Source organism: Phaseolus vulgaris, chromosome 8, assembly GCF_051622355.1.
Source record: "Phaseolus vulgaris cultivar YP4 chromosome 8, ASM5162235v1, whole genome shotgun sequence".
In the NCBI taxonomy this organism is placed as follows: Eukaryota; Viridiplantae; Streptophyta; class Magnoliopsida; order Fabales; family Fabaceae; genus Phaseolus; species Phaseolus vulgaris.
In genome coordinates, this window is record NC_143505.1 from 61837033 (window position 1) to 61859425 (window position 22393).

Consider the following 22393-nt stretch of genomic DNA (forward strand, 5'->3'; position numbering starts at 1 on the left):
AATCAAACGTTCCGCATCAAAAGATCCACAAGTCAAAAATCAATTCCGCCTAAAACAATCCGCAACACATATGCATGTTAAAACTCACCTTGTCTTCTTCGGTGTCTTTTTCACCGTCGTTGTCCTCACAGATGATGTCTCACGCAGCGCTCCTGGGTTGGTCTTCGCTGTTGGGTGCGAGCGAGTTGGGTGCGACAATGGGGGAACGAAACTCTTCGATGTGTGATTGGATGTGAGAATAGGGGAACATTGGTGCATAATGGGAGAACGATGGGGGCAGAATGGGAGAAACCCTTGGAGGTGTGATTGGGTGCAAAAATCACTTAACTCTAATTTCATTTTCATTAAGGACAATTCGGTACTTTCACAAACGCAATTGGGTACAGGTCTAATTTGATTGGGTGCAGGAAGAATCAGCCTTTTAACTTTTATGAGGTGCAGCATGGGGTGTAAAAAGAAGTCCCTGGTATAAAATGTTTTAGCCTTTTAGGCCCAATAACATATTTCAACTTCCATATTTTCTATATTTAAACCTCCTTCTTGCTATTTAAACTCTTCAAAGAGTAATATATTAAGATTTTGGTTTAGCCGAAGTTTTTTATTCTCTTCATTTCCTTATGATTCTATCTTCAGTCACTTTGAAAAAACTTATTTGGTTATATTTAAATATTTTACTTTATTTTTATAAATTTTGAGTAGTTTTTTTTATTTGAGTTGAAATTTGATTAAAAATAATGAGTTTCAAGTAAAAAAATTATTTGTGTTTTTTTTATAAAACCTTATTATAGATGATATGAATATAAAGTTAACATGGTCACAATATTCTGAGTTACATGAAAAATAAATGTTTTGTTTGAACTTTGTTTAAATGCTTGAAATTGAATATTATTTTGGTTTTAGCTAATATAGGTCTGTTTCATAATATTTTGAATTTAATACTATTGATGAGAATTTAATTTAATAAAAGATTATTATTATATATATATTATAAAATATATACGGTTTATTGTTTAAGTTTATATTTATGATTTATTACGAGCTTTTCTAGAAGTTTTGAGAAAGGGAGCTTCTAGAGGTTCTGAGAAAGGTTTATAGTACAGTAGCTAGTTAATTTTTAGGATGTTACAATTATTTTATATTTTTAATATCGTTAAATTACAATATTTTATTTCTCTAATACTATTTTATGTTACTCAATTATCTGCAGTAAAAATACTTCTCAACTATCAATTTAAATACTTTTATATTTTCATATAATAGTAATTTAGCAAAAGAAAAATTGTTCTTCATCATTTTTTTTTTACCTTTTAAACTCTTCAAATATTATTTTTTTAACTACCCTCTAATTTTTTTTCATCATACATTCAAAATGTTTGAAAAAACTATAATGAATAACTTATGCATCATTATATTAAAAATGAAAGAAAAAATGTTTTAAATTTAGGTAAAATAACCTTAACCCAGTAGTTATATGAAAAGTGAAGCAGTGAATGTGATCCAGAATTCAAAACACAAGTTATTATGTTTACAATTATTGGGCTTATACAATAATTGTATAATTTTGATGCAATATATAACTAAAACAGAAGATAACACTCTTTTCGATTTCAACAATTTCGAGTTTCAAGGGATGAATGATGCATTATGAGTGCCCTCTAGTGGGACCCAACAAGGAACCGCATGACCTACGCTATTTATCATAATCTATACACTTTTTTTACACAATATTAATTAATTAAAAATACGATTTTAAAAAAATATTATTAAAAACACATATTAATTAGATTAAAATATTTTATAATATATAAATCGATTTAAACTTTACTTTTTTATAATATATAAATCGATTTAAGCCTTGTTTTATAAAATTAAATTTAAAATTTTTCTTAATATGATATAAAGTCATCTTAAATGTATTATAGTAATTATTTATTAAACTTGTCACACCATTTTTTATTGAACAAATTTTACATAAATTTTTTTATGTCATTGAATTAGGTTAAAAAAAATATTATAGAACTAATTTATTGTTAATTAATAACTTTTTTTACGTTGTAACATTTATTCTCATATGTTTAATTTTTTATAAAAAAAATTAATAAATAGAATATTTTTTTACTAACTCTTATACAAATTATAGAATCAAGGTAATGGTAGGTAAAGTATATTTAATTTTTATATACTTTTACTTAATTTTTTTGTTTTATCTTTGATTTTTTAAGTAAATATATTTAGCTTCAACTTCATTGTTTTCATTTCTACTCGTCGTTTTTTTTCATCTACTTTATTATTCAGTTTTTTCTTATATATATATATATATATTTTTGGTGTTTTAAAGATAATGTATGAAAATTAAGAGAGTTTAGAAGTTCAAATTATTAAATCCTTTTAATATTTCGACCATATTACTAACACGATTTATTCTTTTCACAGTAAACTATTTATAGCTTTCGTAAATATTATTTATTTTCCTTTATGACTGTAAATAAAATCATGTTACTTAAATTAGAGAATCAAATAAAGAAAACATAGAACATATATATGAAAGTAAATCTTTTTAATAATAATACATTGGAGGCTAAATAAAATTACGAATATTTTTTTATAAATGATATAAATATTAAACTCTCTACCATTCTTTATTTATAAAATATTTAATTATAAAATTAAGTTCACAATTTTTCTACAAGTTTCCTCACCACTATTTAAAGTAATATTTAACAAGTTAAAAATATGTCATTAGTACAAAAGATCACAGTTGAATATTATTATCTGTCTTTATATATATATATATATATATATATTATTCCGACTGAAATTAACATTAAATCTCTTATACAATGTCATAATCATAAGTTTTACCAGAGCTGCAGTGGTTTAGAAACTAGTTAGCTTTAGTTTATAACAGTTATCTTTTCCAAAAATACATTCAAAATATTTTTTTATTAGTAATTATATTTGAAGACATTATTATCTACAAGAGTGGGATAATTTTTTTTTGACTGAAATAAGTTTATTTTTGAGAAAATTATGGATATAAAGAAATAATATAAAATTGTTTAAAGATAACATAATTTATAACTTTTGACATATTGAGGTGGAACTGTGAAAAGTGGTTGATTAGTCACATAATTTTATATTTTCATAATGAAGTTGTTATGAAATTGGGAAATACGACTTTTTTATATTTTTAATTTTTAAAAAAATAAAAATTATCCCAATTTTATGAAAACTTCCAGTCGTAAAGATATTTATTTTTCAACCAATAAAAGGGATTTTTTTTATTTTAATAGTGGAATAAATAAATGAATATTTAGAGAAAATAATTGTAAAATGAAAATAGTGAAAGGTGTGAGATTCAGTGCCAAAGGAAATTGGATCTAAAAATTTGATGACAGCACAACATGGTGTTCTGTTGTGGGACCCACAGATTAGAGACTCCACTTTCAACTCAACACAAACCCACTAACCAACCACACTCTCCTGTCTCATTACCTTTCTCCTACGTCACACGTCTTTTCATATATAATTATGAATTTTATAAACTGTTAATAAAAATTTATGTGCATTTTAATTTTTGTAATAAAAAAAAATTCTCAGTTTAAAATAATTTTGTTTATTATTTTTATAATTATAATAAAAAACTATACAATAAATTTAAATTTTTAAAAAGTTAATATATATATATTTTAAATTGGATTAGAACGGTATTATAGTCTATGAAACTTGGACACTCTTCTTAAATGGCGTGATCGGACACCGACATTCGTATGACACTTAATAGTATACATATCCGTGAGGTGTTCAATTAAAAAAATATTTGTTAGATTTTTGACAATTCTAGTACGGTTCTAATACAATTTTGAAAAGAAAAAATACATTAATTTTCTAAAAATTCAAACTTTATTGTATAGATTGTTATTATGATTATAAAATAAGAAACAAATCTTTGTGAACATGAAAAACATGTTTTTACTCCAAAAAATAATTTGGAACATATTTGTGCACATAAACCTTTATTGTCAATTTATATAATTCATAATTATATAATATATAGATTTGTGTCCCCGTATTCTACATTTTAGAAATTTTACGTATATTCGTGTCCGTGACATATTAGTGTCCGTATACATAGATTATAGTTGTTAAAAATCTAACTAATATCTTTTGAATTGAACACTTTAGAATAATCTACTAATCATACGTGTGTCTGACAGAAACATTTAAGACACGAAGTTTCATAAATACAACTTTAACCATGTTATCAAAACAAAAACACATGTAATCAAGTGTGTTCTATTAATAGAATCTATTAAACATGGGATTCACAAGATAAACAAATTTCCACAATTATAAAAGACAGATAAAGGTATAATTAATTTTAATATTTAATATTTTGAATAGCATTCATGATTTATTTTTAATAGTGGGAGATATTTATATTTAGTTCTATTAATATAATATTTAAAAAATTTGACGCAGAGCCGAAAATGAAGGTTTCATTATCTGTTTCTGTTTATGGCTTGAATCGACGTCACTATATATACCAAGAGCACGATAATAAAGGTGAAAAGGCAGCGCCAGAGAGTGCACCACCGTATCTGTCGCTGCTATATATTCATTTCCCCTTTTCTTTCGTTTTTCTTTCTCTCCGTTTCCTCTTTCTTCCTCCTATAATTCTTTCACTTCTTCTTCACAGGTACGTTTCACTGTTTCGATCCTTTTCGCATTTCGTTTCTCCTTTTCTCTGGATCTGGATTTCTTCATTCCTTCATTCATTCATGCCTGCTTCCTCTCTCTTCACACTGCAATGCCCGCGTTTACCAACTCAAACGCTTTTAATTTATCTCTTTCTTTGTTTGGTTGCACGCTGAATGAATAAGCCTTGATACTTCTCTGGTTGAACTGATTGTTACGTGCACCGCATGCTGATGGAATCGTGTTTTTGTTGTTATCGGATCGGATGGGAGCGTCGATGATGTCCTCAATCCTTGTTGTTTATTTCATGTATCAAACAAAAAATAGATTTCAAAATAGTTCTTTTTGTCCTTTAGCTCAGTTCAGGAATATATAATAACGCTTTGCTGATTATTTATATGTGTAACTGCTTTATGAAGTAAGTGCTTTGCTGAAATCATCCTTCACAAGGTTTTTATGAACTTCATTCCGGAGGGTGAATCCAGCTTATGCATTGCTGTTCTGGTTAAATGGTTGCCTTGATTCATCCAATCAGCCACATTCATTTGAAAGCTGTTAAAACTGTTATTATTGTTCATATTCTTCTATCTTTTATTCAGTGTTTGTTTGCCATTGGTTTCTCTGTTAAGGGTGTTAATTGGATCAGGTTGTTAATCACCCAGCACAGACTCAATCTAATCCAATTGAATTGAGTTGAGTTTAATTGGGTTAAACCGAAACAACACAAACAAACACATGGTTGATGGATTTTGTATAGATTACCACAAATTCAAATTCAGACTCACTCTTGTAATTACGTGAAATCTTGAATGTACTTGAAAAACTTTTAACATAAAAGAAGATTTTTTTTTCAAAATATTGACCCAATCCAACTTACTCAAGAGCCTGTTGGATTGGATTGAGTTTGATATAAAAAATGCAGAAACCCCGCCTAACCCAACCCGATATCTTTTTATTGGGTTAAATAACAGGTTTGCCATCAATCCCAACTGGTGAACAACCCTATTCTCTATATTTTTTATTTTCAATTACTTTTATTTTTCCAGGTCTTTGCCTATGGGAACTAATTCCGCTGTGGATTTAATGGAGTTTTCATCTGAGGTTCACTTTTCTGGAGTTTACATGAATGACATAGAGCAAAGAAACGCTGGCACAGAGCAACCAACTACTTCTGCAACTGATATGAATAAACAACCTTTTGTGATAGGTGTGTTTTTTCATGCCAAGCTGCCTACGCAGTCATAAAATCATAATTTTGTCTATTTGTGTAATGGAAGTCAATGTTGGTACTTGTTACATTAACTTTGTCTTGTTTGTTGGGCCTCATCTAATGTACACTATGGTACTAAGTATACCAAGGATTTGGTTGCTATGAACTACCCCATATGTGAATTGTGCTGTTCTGTTAAGGCAGAGGAATATCACCAGTTTTCTTTTTCCTCCCGCATTAGCAAATGATTCCAGTGAGTTGGTGTTGTTAAGTGAAGAAGAACATATTACCTTTCAAGACATCGTACTTCAATGCAATTTTGTTTTAGATTAGATCAACGAAATTTCTTGAAACAGAAGTTTATCTGATTCTGAAAGATTAACTACCACCAACTCAGAATTCATATTTTAATCGTATTTATTTTTCCTCTCTAGGAAGTAAAATTATCCAAAATGAACATACTTCAGGTTCTTGCATCACTTCACCTGATTATTCCTGTTACTTTGTCATTCTATAGTTTTGAAATTGTGGTTACCTCAGCACCTAACACATAAATTAGAGCTTCCGGCAAACTTGAGTTTTTCTTTGTTTCAAAGTTAGAAGCAGGAGCTTTGAAAATAAGATCTCAACAACTATGGATGTCTTATTTTCACATCTTAACAATTTTTATTAGTTATCTATGATTCTAAATCCCTTTCTATTTACTTTTTCGTTTGTGTATGTGACAGGTGTTGCTGGTGGAGCAGCATCTGGTAAGACATCAGTTTGCGATATGATTATTCAGCAGCTTCATGACCAACGAGTTGTACTTGTTAATCAGGTATTTATATCCTACAAATTATATTTGAACTCCCTTGGTATTTTGTTATTGTCCCTGTGATATCCCAAAAATCTTTTGAATTGATTGTTTTCACCTCTATTTCTTTTTTCATTCATATTCAGCATTTTGTTGTTCTCATCATCTCTTTTACCATGAATTTGTATGTTTTCCTCCCTGAATTTCCGTAAAAATATCAATGATTTTCTCACCAACAGTAGTCATATATTGAATCCTGAGTAATAGGGCTTTCTACTTTTTAATGTAATCTAATTAATTTCATATATTAAATATTAGAATATATTTATTTGTAAAAAGCATTTTATTTCATTTAAAATTAATTTATGTTTATTTATCATTTAAAATAATTTATATTTTCAATATATATTTCTTCGTATTTTTTAAAGTTATGATTAATTTAAAATTAAATTTTTATTTGAATTATTAGTACACATTATTTTTGTCATTATTATAAAAATTAATTAGTAAAAATTATTATATATATATATAAAAAATTCGGTCTTTTCTCTTTCCATTTTAAATTTTGAAATAAAAATTTATGAAAGTAAAAATCATTATAGATTTATTTTTTATTTTAAAAAATAGCGGGGTCAAATTTTGGGGTCTTTTTAAGAAATTTTCTATACTTGGCGGATTGGAAACAAAATTATTTAACTGCTTACCGAAAGAAAAATAAATCATAATAATTAAGAAAGTCCGTTAACATCGTTCAATTTTATTACTCTCAATTCGATTTTTTTTTTTTTTTAAATACCCCATTGGAACTTGATATCATAAATAAAAACAACACAGTGCAAATAGAATAGCCACATAAAGAATGGCGTTTTAGGAATATTAAATAGGTATAATTATTTATATTTCTTTGTATTTAAACTTCCCTCGACAACTTTTTTCTTATATTTTGAATTTAAACGATGTAAAATATTTATTATGGCTACTGAAGTGAGTTGCTTGAGCGATGATCTTAACCTTTTCCTTTTGTACTTTGCTCTTCTCTTACGTTTTTGAGGTTATGTGTTTCAGAATTAGAATTGATGTGTTTTATTGTACGCATGGTGATACGATGAGTGGAATAAATGAATTACTTATTTTAAAACAGGATTCATTTTACCATAATTTGACTGAGGAGGAACTTATAAGAGTACAAGATTACAACTTTGACCATCCGGGTAAGTTCAATTGTAAAGGTTACTCTCTCCTTACTGCATCTTTCTTACTCTCAAAATGCTTCAGGATTTTAACATTTGATAGTTTTACATCATAATTTACCTCAAAATTAAGTGATTTGAACATGAAAGTGTTAAAGAAGTTTCAGAGCTTGAATATTCTCTCATTTAGCCTATAGATGAGCATGGTTGGTGAAACCACTGCAAATTCATGTCAAAGTGTTACTAAATATAATACACCTAATAACTGACATGATAGCAACTTTAAAAGCGTTTATCTTTTTTTATATATATATGAACTATGGTTCTTGGACTTTCTGTAGCTATTTTATTTCTAATTCATGTTGTTGATATCATCAGAAGCTTTTGACACTGAGCATTTGCTACGTGTAATGGACAAGTTGAAGTGTGGCCAAGCAGTAGATATTCCGAAGTATGACTTTAAGGGTTGCAAAAGTGGTGTTTTTCCAGCGAGACGGGTATCTCATATTTTCCATCTCAATTAATACCTTTTACTCCTTGATCTTGAAATGTTTAACAGAACAGGCCAAGACTGATATAGTTTATTACTTTTAGTTTTTATATCATGCTAAATAATAGTTATTTTACTTGCATAGATCAAGTAAAAAAAAAATATTGGATGGCATGACAATGATTTTCTTATTTGAATTTGAATAATTTGGTTATTAATGATTGCCAAATCATGCAGTATATATGTTTCTTCTGGAGTTTATTATTTCCAGCAGAGTGAAATATATATGGAATACATTTTTTGCCACACTTCCATTTTATTTTGGTTTAATATGTTTTGCAGGTAAACCTGGCAGATGTTATTATTTTGGAAGGTATCCTTGTTTTCCATGATCCACGAGTGCGGGCATTGATGAACATGAAGATATTTGTCGACACAGGTCCTTTATTATATTATTTCCAATATATCTTTTATAGCGTACTGCATTCTACTATTGTGTTTCCTGTGGCTTTTGTAAACGAATGCTTATGTTGTTGTTGCACTACTAAGTTATGCTGTCATTTTACATTATGAAATGTTCAGTGCAGATGCTGATATTCGTTTGGCGAGAAGAATTAAGCGGGATACTGCTGACAATGCTCGTGATATTGGAGCTGTGCTCGATCAGGTAGCTACTGTCCAGCCACACCATTTGCACTTCCATTTTCATACACTTTGATTATCTTCTGTTTTTTTTCGCGTTCGTGTTTCTTACATTCACTGCATTTCAAGACTTGTATATGTTATTTTAGTTCATGTTGCTGAGAGACTGTTATGCAATTTCATTGGTTAAAAAACTTGTAATTACTCAGTTTTATGAAATTAAATCTTTTAATGATCTGTCTTTTTTTTTTGTGTTGATGGTAAATCAGGCTATTATATTCCTTTTTATCTTACCATCCGATTCTTGTATACTTGATGCAGTATTCTAAATTTGTGAAGCCGGCTTTTGATGACTTTATTCTTCCCACCAAGAAGTATGCTGATATCATTATACCCCGTGGAAGAGATAATCATGTAGCTATTGATTTGATTGTACAGCATATCCGCACGAAGCTTGGGCAGCATGACTTGTGTAAAATACACCCTAACTTATATGTCATTCAGTCTACTTTTCAGGTATTCTTATCTTTTGTTGAATTTCTTCAATCATCCCCATTCAGCTGGAGATCCAAATTTTGATTTTGCTACTAGAGGCTGAATTATCAGGATAATTGCTTCGATGCAGATACGGGGTATGCATACCCTGATTCGTGATTCTCAAACAACGAAACATGACTTTATATTTTATTCTGACCGTTTGATTCGTTTGGTATGTAAACGGGGTTCATTTGTTGCTCTTAATTTTAGTGGTGACATGACATTTTCTTTAAGCATTAATGGTGAATTTTTTCTCACTTGAACAGGTTGTAGAACATGGCCTAGGGCATCTTCCATTTACGGAAAAGCAAGTATTCACTCCAACTGGTAAGCTGTTCTTTTCAATGATGATTTTCTTGGCTTGTATTCGTAGTTGACATTCTCCTTCGAACATTCAAAAGTAGAACTAGTTTGTTTCGTGTCTTATTTTCTTATGGTTACATTGATACTTGTCTTTTAATGCAGGGTCGGTTTACAGTGGCGTGGATTTCTGTAAGAGGTTGTGTGGTGTCTCCATCATCCGGAGGTATCGTTTTAGTGCAGATTTTTTTCTATGATTATCTTTGTCATCCTTGCTATAAAGTATTGACTAAAATATTTTCTTTCCTATTACTTGGTTTGATGTGTTCCTATGATGATAATGCAATTTTATATAAACAAGAACAAATTGCTTAGAGAAAAAAACTGTCCTTAAATTTGATTTACAATCTAATCTCAGTGGCGAGAGTATGGAAAATGCTTTACGAGCATGCTGCAAAGGCATCAAGATTGGGAAAATTCTTATTCACAGAGAAGGTGACAATGGTCAACAGGTTTGTCATCTGTGTGCTTGGTTATGTATGCTTTTGTTTCATTTCAGGGTCACTAACCTATCCTTTGATCATTGAGCAGCTAATATATGAGAAGTTGCCTAAGGATATCTCAGATAGACATGTATTGCTGTTGGATCCTATCTTAGGCACAGGTTTGCATTTCTCATCATCTTTTCTTTTATGCTAACTGTTTGTTACGTGACTTATTAAGTTAAATACTTAGTTTAATGATTTTTTATTTTGAATAACATTTCATCTTTAGGTAATTCGGCTGTGCAAGCAATTTCTCTACTTTTGAAGAAGGGTGTACCAGAGTCCAACATTATATTTCTCAATCTCATATCAGTAAGTTACTATAATGTTTGTGGTTCCTCATTATATCACTATATCTTATCATAATTTTTTACATAATGCTCTCCTATTTTCAGGCTCCTCAAGGTGTTCATGAGGTCTGCAAAAGCTTCCCAAGAATAAAGATCGTGACATCTGATATTGACATTGGTTTGAATGAAGATTTCCGTGTCATACCTGGCATGGGTGAGTTTGGGGATCGGTATTTTGGAACAGATGATGATCAGCAGGAGGTGCTCCCTTCACAGTAGTTATACTCTCCAACCCTTTTGGGTTTGATATCATGAAGTCTTTCACTGAGAAAAAGAGCTAAAATTTTCTGAATCAAGACTTTGCTGAGTTATAGTTCTAAATCAATTTTGATCACAATCCTTTTGTTTTTACAATCAGACACATACTCAGAATATTCCAATGCATTTTTTTTTTTACCTTTTACTATTATTCCAGAATTTTCTTTGAATTTATTCTTTGTGGGCTACTGGCTTGTCAAAATTCATGTTTATGGAATTCAGAGATTTGTACTTTATATGCATAAATGAATATATAAGCTCTTAATCTAATTTTGTTCCAGTTATACTGTTTCTTGAATTCCCTATTTGGGAGTATATGGAGTCTGTAAATTGCATAAGATGTAGCTTGAGAACAGTGAAAAAACAAATTAAAATCTAAAATAGGTAATGTGGCTGAAACACTGTAAAAAATATGTTAAAAAAATAATCAGAAAACATATTCCAGAAAAAAGGCTTGAAATGTATTTTTATTCTTACTCCTATTTTATTTAAGATTATTTTCATTTATTAAAAATATATATTTTAAAATAATAATCGAAAAATATATTTTAAAAAAGAAAGTCTGAAATGTATTTTTACCCGTACACCTATTTTATTTAAGGTTATTTTTGTCCTTTCCTGTTAAAAATGGATGCTTCTTCAAATTTGTGGTGTGAAAAAAACAATTGCCCATTTTTTATCATCTTCTACCCGGGCTTTTCCGTGCTTTTATAAACAAAGAGGGTGTAAGAGTTATTTGATTATTTGATTATTAGATTTTGGAGCATTCTAGTACTTATCTTAAAAGTTAGTATCTAGATATTCTAGAATATTTTATTTTTCAGAATTTTGCTAAAAATTCTAGAATATTTTATTATTCTAAAAAGAAAATCAATTTTTAAAAATTAAACAAGAAATCTAGTGATAGGAATTTCTTATTATATTTAGACACTATATTTCAAATTCTAAATTAATCTTCATATTTTTCCTTTAACAGCAATTTAGTTTTTATTATCGAGAATAACAACAAAGATAATTTAAACTTTATACACTATTATGTCATAACCTTAAATTAATTATGATGAAAAAACCGACAACTTTAGCATAGATAACAATTTACACGATTGGATGATAGAGTAATATTTTTCTACTTTATAAATGATAAAAATTATTTTAAATACTAATAATTTTTTTAATTTATAAAATTATTTCTAATTTAATTAATATAATAACTAATTATTTTGATTTTTAAAATTAATTTATATTTCACAATTTTCTTACAGTACATATATATTTTTAAAAATGTAACTATTTTGACTGAAAAGAAATAGGAAGAGAAAAAACTATAATGAAAATGAGATGGAACTGTGATAAGAAAAGATATTACAAAAGATAAAGACATATAAAATCATTACTAAAATTTATTATATATGGATAATTATGTGTGTATAATTTTTTTGGGAGGGGCCAAAACCAACCCCACCAACACATACATATATAGATACACTTATACATATTCATATATATATACACTTATATATATATATGGTTGAGATGATATGAGAAGAGAGGGAAGTGCAAGATGAGAGGTGAGAGAGTTTTCCAGAAAATATCCATTTTATAGTGAAAATGAAGGATCACTCGTTTCTTTATCCAAGAGTGATAACCTTCGTTAGGCTAATCAGGGGACACGTGGTTCTCTTGCATGGCTTCTGCAGATACCATTTGGTATATTCCCTTCACATTTTTATCTATATAGCTTTCTTCTTCCCTAAACTCAGTTTTCATGCTGTCATCTCTTATCTGTTTCCCGCCATACCATTTTCAAAGCTTTATTAACCATGTCTGCGTTTGTTGGCAAGTATGCAGGTATAAATATACACATATATACATATACATATACATACATATCTTCTCATTTCACTCCACTATCTCTGCATCTTCTGCATGGATAATAATTTAAACTACTTATTTCTAAGTTTATGGATTAAGACTTGAAAGTTAACTATACATGTATAAGGTATCAAATGAGTAGTGTCAAATTATGAAGATTTCATGTCTAGGGAGCTTCACCAACTTCATGCAATATTTTTTATGTTCAGAGTGCTTGGACTTTAGTTCAAAAAGCTAACTCCTTGGACATTAGTTGAAATAAATAACTCCTGCAAAATTATAGAATTTGTAGTAGAGAAGTAGGTGCAAACGACACGAAGTTGAGTTAAGTTTAAATTTTACGTAATAGTTTTTTTAACATTGAAAAAGCTAGTTTCTAGAGTTTAAATTTTACGTAATAGTTTTTTTAACATTGAAAAAGCTAGTTTCTAGAGATATTACATCGATTAGAGATTAGAGCATTTCATAATATTTTGAAAAGTTAAGTTAGATTCAAAATATTTTTTTTTTAGTAGTCAACTAAATGCAATGTTTTGTAGGTTAACAATTAACTCTTGACTTTGTTTTTCAAATGGGGTGTTCTTATGTGAATTCCAGATGAGCTTATCAAGAATGCTAAGTACATAGCCACACCAGGGAAGGGTATTTTGGCAGCAGATGAGAGCACTGGCACCATTGGAAAGCGTCTAGCCAGCATTAACGTTGAGAACATTGAGGCAAACCGCCAAGCCCTTCGAGAGCTTCTCTTCACCGCTCCAAATGCCCTCCAATACCTCTCTGGTGTCATCCTCTTTGAGGAAACCCTTTACCAGAAAACCTCTGATGGGAAGCCTTTTGTTGAGGTCCTTAACGAGAACAATGTGATCCCAGGCATCAAGGTGGACAAGGGTGTTGTTGAGTTGGCTGCCACAAACGGTGAAACCACCACACAGGGCTTTGACTCTCTTGGAGCTCGGTGCCAGCAGTACTACAAGGCAGGGGCACGCTTTGCAAAGTGGCGTGCAGTTCTCAAAATTGGCCCCAATGAGCCCTCTGAGCTTTCCATCCAGCAGAATGCACAGGGTTTGGCTCGCTATGCCATCATCTGCCAGGAGAATGGCCTTGTACCCATTGTTGAGCCTGAGATTCTTACTGATGGAGCCCATGACATAGCCAAATGTGCTGCTGTTACTGAGATTGTGCTTGCAGCTGTTTACAAAGCTCTCAATGATCACCATGTTCTTCTTGAAGGAACTCTTCTCAAACCCAACATGGTCACTCCAGGCTCTGATAGCCCCAAGGTAACTAACATTTTCAAACTGATACATTCAATGGTTGAATTGAAAACTTCATACAACTACTTAGTAGTCCTTGAGATAGAATTATTAAGATGGAATGTGAGATTTGGTATCTGAAACTTAGTGTATTTAGTACTGATGACGTAACTGATTCTTAGAATTTATGTCTATTTATATGATTACTATGATCCGAATTAAGAATGTATGCCGTAATTAAGAATGTATTTCTTAGTATTTGAACATTGATTAATTTTGTTAATCTTCTTTGCTGTAATAGTGTGGTCGGACTGGTATCAACAGGTCATTGATGTCCTAGTTGTATTGGAGTGTGTTCTTTTCCTATCACTCATTTGCACCAAAAGAAATTAGTAACTTGGAAAAGAATTTCGTTTGTGTGCATGCAGGTAGCACCTGAGGTGATTGCTGAGTACACAGTTCAGGCACTTCGCAGGACTGTCCCAGCTGCGGTGCCAGGGATTGTGTTCCTGTCTGGTGGACAAAGTGAAGAAGAAGCTACCCTGAACCTCAATGCAATGAACAAGTTGGAGGTGTTGAAGCCATGGACTCTCTCATTCTCATTTGGGAGGGCACTGCAGCAAAGCACACTCAAGACATGGGGTGGAAAGGAAGAGAATGTTGCCAAAGCTCAAGAAGCATTCCTTGCAAGATGCAAGGCCAATTCTGAGGCAACTCTGGGGAAGCATGTTGGTGAAAGCCAAACTGGGTTGGCTTCTGAGAGTTTGTATGAGAAAAACTACAAATATTAGGCTTCCAAGACTGTGTTTGTTTCTCTGTTTAAATGTGAATCCATGGTAACAAACACACTGTAAACAGACTTGGGGTGGGGGCATTCTGGCATATATATGATACAGTCTAAGCATTTGCTTCTGATTAACAGGTTTTATTTTTTGGGTTACATATTTTACAAATATCAGTTTACATTATAGGAGCTAAATTTTGCAATTACCATTATATGGCAAAGTTACTGTCTGCACTTATTTTGAATTCTTGTGTAATTTGTAAGAACTTTTTGGCGCTGAACTCGAATCCCGTGTAACTTGTAAATAACATGTTGAGTTAACCAGAAATAATGGTAATCTTTTTGTGTAGTCACTAATAATTCAAGGATACTCCGTTTTGTGCCTAACATCTACCATAAAAGGATATTCTGCTATATGCTTTAAAGGCCTTAAAGACATGATTTTGGGAAGTGCTTAAACTATGGTAAATGTCTCTTAAGACGCATGGTTTTGGTATGTAAAGAGCACCACAACAAATTATTTATGTATTATTTTAAAGTCCTAGTTGATACCACGTCAATGATCAACTTCTGACAAGTTTCTTTCTGCTTTTAACATTTTTGCTTTAAGTATCTTACACAATCAAAAGGCATTCCAATTAGTGCAGCTGACACTGACACAATTAAGGAATCAAAAGCAAACAATATCAAAAAGTTGATTCAACGCTTGCTTGGTCTTAGCGTTTGAGTTGAACTCACTAGCCCTGTCTCTGGAAAAGAAAACTGCTAAATTGATATTAGCAGATGAAGATAAATTTAAATTTCATCCACTACATATTTCTGGTGTAAGGGTTTCAACACCCTCCACCCAAGTCTCTATCCACAAATGAAAACTATAAAACATCAACCAAAATCAAATGCTATCCTCTCTGAATCTTCTCTTTCTCCATTTCTCACAAAAATCATATCACTGCACAATTAACATGATATCAAAGCCATTTTCAAACATATCCTAACAATTGTTTGTCGGGCTTATCAGACCACCATTATCGAATAACACCCATAATATGTTATCTCGCGTCCGAGTTGTCACTCTGCGTGAGGAGTGTGTTGGAGATCTCACATCGACTAGATATCAGGATATTTCATTAACACTGTATTTACCATTAGCTATAAAACTCCTAATAAAGTAGAAACTAGAAAATAATGAACAAGAAAAATGAATTCTACCATGTTGCCTCATCTTGATCGGTTTGTTATGCATTGTCTGGCCACTAGAATACCAGTTGGAGGACTAGTCATCTCTATCTGGCATATGGTATGCAGCCAGCAAGATAAATGGATAAGGCCAATGTTGAACCTCACCTTAAATGTTCCTCTTGCATTGTAATTGATCCTGTTATTTTCCACTTGCCTTTGAAGTTTTACACCAACATCTTGAGGCAAAAACACTAAGCTTGATATCAAGTTCACTGATTGCAACCTTGTTTCCCTTGGCCTTTGAGTAAAAGGTTTTATTGTCTGTGATGATACAAGTCTGTCTGAGTAGAAAAGCTCAATGTTCAAGGACTCAAACCTCACCCCAATTCTCCTGTTAGGATTGGAAAAGTTTGCAAGGAGAGTGAACTCACCATTGAGGTACTGTGGTGAGTCAAAGTACACCACATTGAGGCTTGCATTGGGAATGTCAAAAGTGGGATTTCTTGGTTTCATGGCAAAGTAGACGATCAGTGTTGCAATTCCACAGAAGATAAGTACGAGGCTGAATATGAAGCAGAGTATTGCAGCACACCATATAATTGGTTTGGTCCTTTGAAGTCGAGGTTGGCCAAGAATTGCTCTGGTGCTGGCAAGGGAATTTGAAGATTCAGATCTCAGAGAGTGTTGATTCCTTGGTTCTTTTGGTATGCCAAGTTCTTCAACAGATGGTAGCATGTTTGAAGAGGTGCACTGCTAAAATAGACCAATGGAAGTGAATGAGGGAGAGAAAGAAGTGATATGTTTATTTATTGTAAATGGGGTAATGGATCAGTGGAACTGAAGAGGAAAAGAAGCTTTTGAAGTTGAGCTATGGTGCAGTGGGGACAGTGTGTTTTTTTGGTATTGGAAAAAGGTGACATTGGTGAACTAAACTTGGACCAAATGGGTGTTTCAATTTTTAATTTTCATGCTTTTTGGTATGCAGCAAAGTTTGAGAAGGTCCTAAAGAGTGACTTCTACAGAGGCCACACTTCGTTGATTGCTTATTCTCTAAGGCTTCAACTTTTGCATGTTTAGACTTTGTCAAATATGTTATCTCTTCTTAATTTAATGGACCATAAGTAATGAATCTTATAATCGATCCATTGAATATATTTAATGATGGTCATTCCAAAAATTTTGGAATTATATTTCTGTTGAAAATGTGATAAGTTTTAATTATCCACCATCTCTTTATATGATAAGTCTTTCTCTCATTCTCTATATAAACGAAACGTGTGAAACTTGTGAGGAAGAGAAAAGTAAGCAAGGAAGAAGAGCAACATAGAGAGAATAGATATTCATCATAGTATAAGATTATAAATCCTAGTGAGATGTTAGAGAGACATTGTATTTCATCTTTGTTGGGTGAGATTGAGTGTTATCCTAACAGAGTCAGAGAAACAAATATTGTAATCTTACTTTCATATTAGAGACATTTTCTGGACTAGGATCCGTGAGTTTTACTTCGCAAGTTAAGGAAGTTTTACCATGTTAAAATTTCTCAATGTCATTATTCTATTTACTATATTTTTTTATTATCTGCATATTGTTTTCGTAAGTGTCCATTTTATATATATATAAAAGAAATAGAATTAATTCTGATTTTCCCAATAAAAAATCATGTGTCAGTGTGTGAGAATAGTGAGTTTGATTAAGGGCTTGGATTATGCGTGTGCAGCAGTTATAGCATGGTTTTGTCCCTTGAGATCAATGTTGGTACTTATGCTGCGTTGGATGTTTAAGCACTAAGAAAGAAAAGTAGGAAGAAAGTGGCCAGCCAGTAAAGGTTCATGTTTCATTGAAACCAATAATTCAAACTCAAATTAATAATGTTTCATAGTGATCCAGCATTCCTCACTTTTCTGCATAGTCTCAATCACAGATGCTTTCAATTACCCACAACAATGCTCGTTTTTGTATTTCTGCAGGGTGGAATTCATCTAGTTTTGTTCATATGTAAAGAACAAAAACACTTTCTTCTTTTATTTGAGTGAAAATGATCAAAAAGTTGTGAGTAATGTTTAGTGGATAATCATGATTTTAAGGAAGTTGATGTTTATAATAATTATTATTATTAATAATAATTTTGTTGTTGTTGTCCAACATAATATATAAGTGGTGCAAAACTTATTTTATATAAGGTTGAATTAGATTTAAAGTTTACTTTTTAATATGATATCAGAATCATTTATATTTTATCATAACTTTGTTGCACTTATTAGATCAGCCGTTATTAGACCATTATTGCATTGTCCATAAATATTTAGTTTCATGTACGGGTTGACGGTTTCGGTGTGACATGATGTTTGAGATTCCATATCGATAAAGATATTCACAGTATATAAATGAATGCAAACCTTATCTTATAAACCCGATTTTATAAAGTTGAATTAGACTTAAAGTTTATTTTTTAATATGTTTTTGTTTATTTAATAATTTGTAAAGAAAATCTTTAGGTCTTTGTTTAAAAAAAAGAAAATTATATTTTCACACTCAACTAACCACATGACATATTTTGAAAAGTAATGTAGACATTAAAAAAAATATTTCTTTTTATTTGTAAAGAAAAAGAGAAGAGAAAAGACGAAATAGTAGTAGTAGATGTTTGGTTGTATACATTTATTCAAATGTAAAGATATCATTATTCTGAAAGTTACTTAGGTGCTCTTGATGGAATTACATTTTATATTATTTTCGTAAGAGAATTGGATGTATCATAGAATCAAACTTTTGGAAATAATTTATAAATTGATTTAAAATGTTTTTTAGATAAATTTAGTGAATTTTAGAATTAAGCTTCTGGAAATAGCTTAACCTTAAATAGTGGTAATTTGGAAGAACAAGTAAAAAAAAAATAGTGCCATCAACAAAATGTAGGTGGTGAAAGGAAACTTGTAGAAAAATTGTGAACTTAATTTTACTAGGCCTAATCCATTTGTTATAAGTTCTATATGGACTAAAGTTCAATGTTTGGCAGTTTCTTCCTGCACCCCCCACAATGTTATGCAAAGACTAAATTGTCCCTATTATTCTTTAAAAACCCTAAAATGCACTTGAACTATATTTATTTTTTGCATTATGGATTATGGAATCCGGAAAAATTTCGGATTGGCACTTCCGATAAAATTTCGGATCCATCAATCCATAATTCAAAATATACATCATTAAAAAAAAAGCATTCTGGATCCACCAATCCGTAACAGAAATATGCATTCTGGATTCAAAAATCCATAATTTAAAAAAAAAGCATTCCGGATCCATGAATCCGTAATAGAATTAGACTTCTGGATTCAGCAATCTGGAAATCAATAATTTATGCAAAAATTGCTTCTGGAACACCCCCTCATTCGAACAAAAAAATTCAGTTCCAGATTTCTGAATCCGTAGCACACTCCCAGATTCCTATTTCCGGTAACCACGGTGTCTTTTTCAAATAAAATATTAAGACCAATTTCGGGATTTAGAAAATTGTGAGGATAGAGGAAGAAAAATGTAGGAATGCAGGAAGAAGAAGCCTCAATGTTTTCATGTCTGAAATTAGGATGTCTTTAGGTTTTTTATTTTAAAAAAGTATATGCTTAAAAAAAATAAAGAAATTAGATATTCACATCGCACTAATTACACTCATATTCCAGTATAGCATGACTAAGAATTATCAACACAAATCAAGACCAGGAAAACACAAGTGAAGGAAAAAATATTCTATTAGTTAAAAATGTTGAAAACAAAAAGAAAATCAAAATCTCCTTAATGTTAAATTTATTTTTTTCATTAAATTTTATAGTTATATGGTACCACATGAAAATACTTTTTTATCCTTTTTGCGTCATCTCTGTATTTCAGATTATATAATCTAGAAGTTTGGATTTGAGAATAACTTTTGAATTATATAATTCGGACACGCATTTGAAAAATTGTTTCTGGATTACATAATCCAAAAGCTAATCTCATATTAGAAAATACTTTCAAATTATATAATTTAGAAACTAATCAATTTAGAAACTAATCATGCATCTGAAAAAAGATTTCAAGATTATTATATAATCCAGAAGTTAATTACAAATTTTGAAAATGACTTATGGATTACATAATCCAGAATATTACCCAGTAATATTTTTGAAAGTACAAAAATTTATGGAAGTGTGAGAGTAACCTCTGCAGAAAGAAACAGTCTTTGAAAAGCTCTTATAAGTTATGGAGTTCGGGAAAACTTGTTTCAAAAATTTTATTTTGAAAACCTTATTCCAGAAATCTAATTTTGTTACGAAAATAAATTCTCAGATGTATTTCAGTAATTTTCATTTTGGAAAAAAATCTGGAAGGTTAATTCGAAAGTCACTTTAAAAGACAAAACAGTCATTTTGTATGGGGGTGCAGGTTGAAAAATGGGGGTGCGGAAAGTCTGAAGTGAAAATTCAGCAAGACAGTTGGATTATACTCAGGGGTATCTTATATACCCACAATTCCAACAATATTAAAATTTCTCACTAATGGTGATTTTTTATTAGTTCACCACATAAATTTTGTTCATTTCATAGTTAACAATTTCACTCTTCAATTATATATTTACATAAAAATAACTGTTGAACTATATACAACATTTTTCATTGCATTCATTATTTTATTTTGCAGTTTCTCTGATATTTATTTTGCATTGAAGGATTGTATTGTGAGTATATCAACCTTGTGATATCATATACATGGACCACAATAGCTCTCAAAAAGAAAAATGGCACGAATTATTGACAAAAGATAAGAAAGAGAGAACGATATTTGATATGACATTTGCCATTTCTACAAACACCAAACTTGCATATAAATACACAATAGCAAGAACAAGAACCTCTCAACACATAGCTTCTTCTTTCCTCAAACCCTTGAATTTGAATCATTTCGGTCATGAAGGTGAGATCTCACTTAGATAATTCAAGATGTATTATTATTTTTATTATTATTATTTAGGGTTAAATATATTTTTTGTCCATATATTATGACACGAAAGTGATTTTGTCTTTGATCCAAACTTTAGATCATTTAAGTGTTTGTAGTATGAAAAAATGATTGGAATGAATCCTTCTACACGTGGGAGTTGTTCAATTTAATATTCTACTTTATCAACCCATTGAAAAGCTCTCATTCTAGAATTCAAAATAAGATGATCAAACCAATTCTTCAGACTTTTTTTTCAAATTTGATAAGCATCATAAGAACAACCATAACAAATTTCCAAAAAAAAAAAAACTAACAATCATTTCCCATACAAAAGAACTTATTCTAATTATTTTCGTACTAGAATTACTCTCAATGCTCTAAACATATTCATGTTATGGTATATAGACTAAAAACATATCTAACCCTATTGTTTTATTATTAAAGCCTAAAAGTAGTATTATGTTATTAATTGTGATTGGAGTAGCAGAAGATAGTTATAAGGGTGTCACTGAAGTGCGAGAAATGCAGAAAGAAGGCATTCAAAATCATTTCAGATGAAAACGGTACATTTGTGTTATTGTTTATGAAGAAACCTTGTCTCTGTTGTATAAATTTCCTAAGAATATGGCATGGATGCAGATGCAGATGTGATATCAGTGGCTGTAGAAGGAGAACATAAAGATAAAGTGGTTGTGATCGGAGAAAGTTTGGATTCAGTTTGTTTGGTTAGGGCCTTGAGGAAGAAAATATTTCAGAATGTCATAATCGAGAGTGTGGAAGAAGTGAAAGAAGAGAAAAAGAAAGAGGAAAAGAAAGAAGAAAAAAAAGAAGAAAAAGAGGAAAAGCTACCACCATGGTATCCATGGTATTCATGGCATCCATATCCATCGTGTCCTCCACCCATTCTATATGGACATGAATGTCATGATAGTGTCTGCATTGTCATGTAACAATCGTCATAATTATGTAATTTAAATTCTAAATTCTAAATCTTAAATTTATGTCATTTTCTTTCTTTCTTTATTTCTTTTTTTTTTTCTTTTTTTTTAATTACCAATTATTTATATTCTAAATTTAATAGAAAAAAATTGATAGTTAATAAAATACTAATTTAAAAATAGAACTATCTTATTCCTCATTTACTATATTTATTTATTTTTTATTTTTTATACTTATATTCACACTACAAGAAAATCATGAAATAGAAACCAATTTTAGAGACAAAAAAAAATTAGTTGTTATAATGACTAAATTAGATACTATTTTAGAGACTAAAAACAATTTTGGTTTATAGATTAGTTTCTATTGATGTTAA

The 22393-nt window shown here is 30.5% G+C and overlaps 4 protein-coding genes across 6 annotated transcripts; 3 read left to right on the top strand and 1 right to left on the bottom strand.

Annotated features, from left to right (window-relative positions):
* The first annotated feature begins 4538 nt into the window (after positions 1-4538).
* Positions 4539-11300, top strand: LOC137825985 (uridine kinase-like protein 4). 2 transcript variants are annotated; one of them, XM_068631812.1, is made up of 15 exons: positions 4539-4566; positions 5745-5905; positions 6637-6728; positions 7846-7915; positions 8273-8391; positions 8727-8823; positions 8972-9051; positions 9348-9542; positions 9652-9735; positions 9830-9890; positions 10029-10089; positions 10282-10375; positions 10455-10527; positions 10638-10720; positions 10804-11300. In XM_068631812.1, exons 2-15 carry the CDS (start codon positions 5755-5757, stop codon positions 10975-10977), a joined length of 1434 nt encoding a protein of 477 aa, XP_068487913.1. In that variant the 5' UTR covers positions 4539-4566; positions 5745-5754; the 3' UTR covers positions 10978-11300. The 2 variants fall into 2 exon arrangements, with proteins under 2 accessions (XP_068487913.1, XP_068487912.1); XM_068631811.1 differs by having other exon boundaries at positions 4546-4699.
* A 1263-nt stretch (positions 11301-12563) lies between these two features.
* LOC137823927 (fructose-bisphosphate aldolase, cytoplasmic isozyme 1) lies at positions 12564-15081 on the top strand. The gene is made up of 3 exons (XM_068629274.1): positions 12564-12864; positions 13486-14168; positions 14570-15081. The coding sequence occupies exons 1-3, from the start codon at positions 12837-12839 to the stop codon at positions 14930-14932; spliced, it is 1074 nt and encodes a 357-aa protein (XP_068485375.1). The 5' UTR covers positions 12564-12836; the 3' UTR covers positions 14933-15081.
* A 594-nt stretch (positions 15082-15675) lies between these two features.
* On the bottom strand, positions 15676-16935 carry LOC137823928 (uncharacterized protein At1g08160). Its single transcript, XM_068629275.2, has one exon. The coding sequence runs from the start codon at positions 16837-16839 to the stop codon at positions 16144-16146; it is 696 nt and encodes a 231-aa protein (XP_068485376.1). The 5' UTR covers positions 16840-16935; the 3' UTR covers positions 15676-16143.
* A 3937-nt stretch (positions 16936-20872) lies between these two features.
* On the top strand, positions 20873-22093 carry LOC137824415 (heavy metal-associated isoprenylated plant protein 47). Of its 2 annotated transcripts, none has more exons than XM_068630055.2 (3): positions 20873-21051; positions 21563-21641; positions 21718-22093. In XM_068630055.2, the coding sequence occupies exons 1-3, from the start codon at positions 21046-21048 to the stop codon at positions 22026-22028; spliced, it is 396 nt and encodes a 131-aa protein (XP_068486156.1). In that variant the 5' UTR covers positions 20873-21045; the 3' UTR covers positions 22029-22093. The 2 variants fall into 2 exon arrangements, with proteins under 2 accessions (XP_068486156.1, XP_068486157.1); XM_068630056.2 differs by having other exon boundaries at positions 20915-21051; positions 21566-21641.
* The last annotated feature ends 300 nt before the right edge of the window (positions 22094-22393 follow it).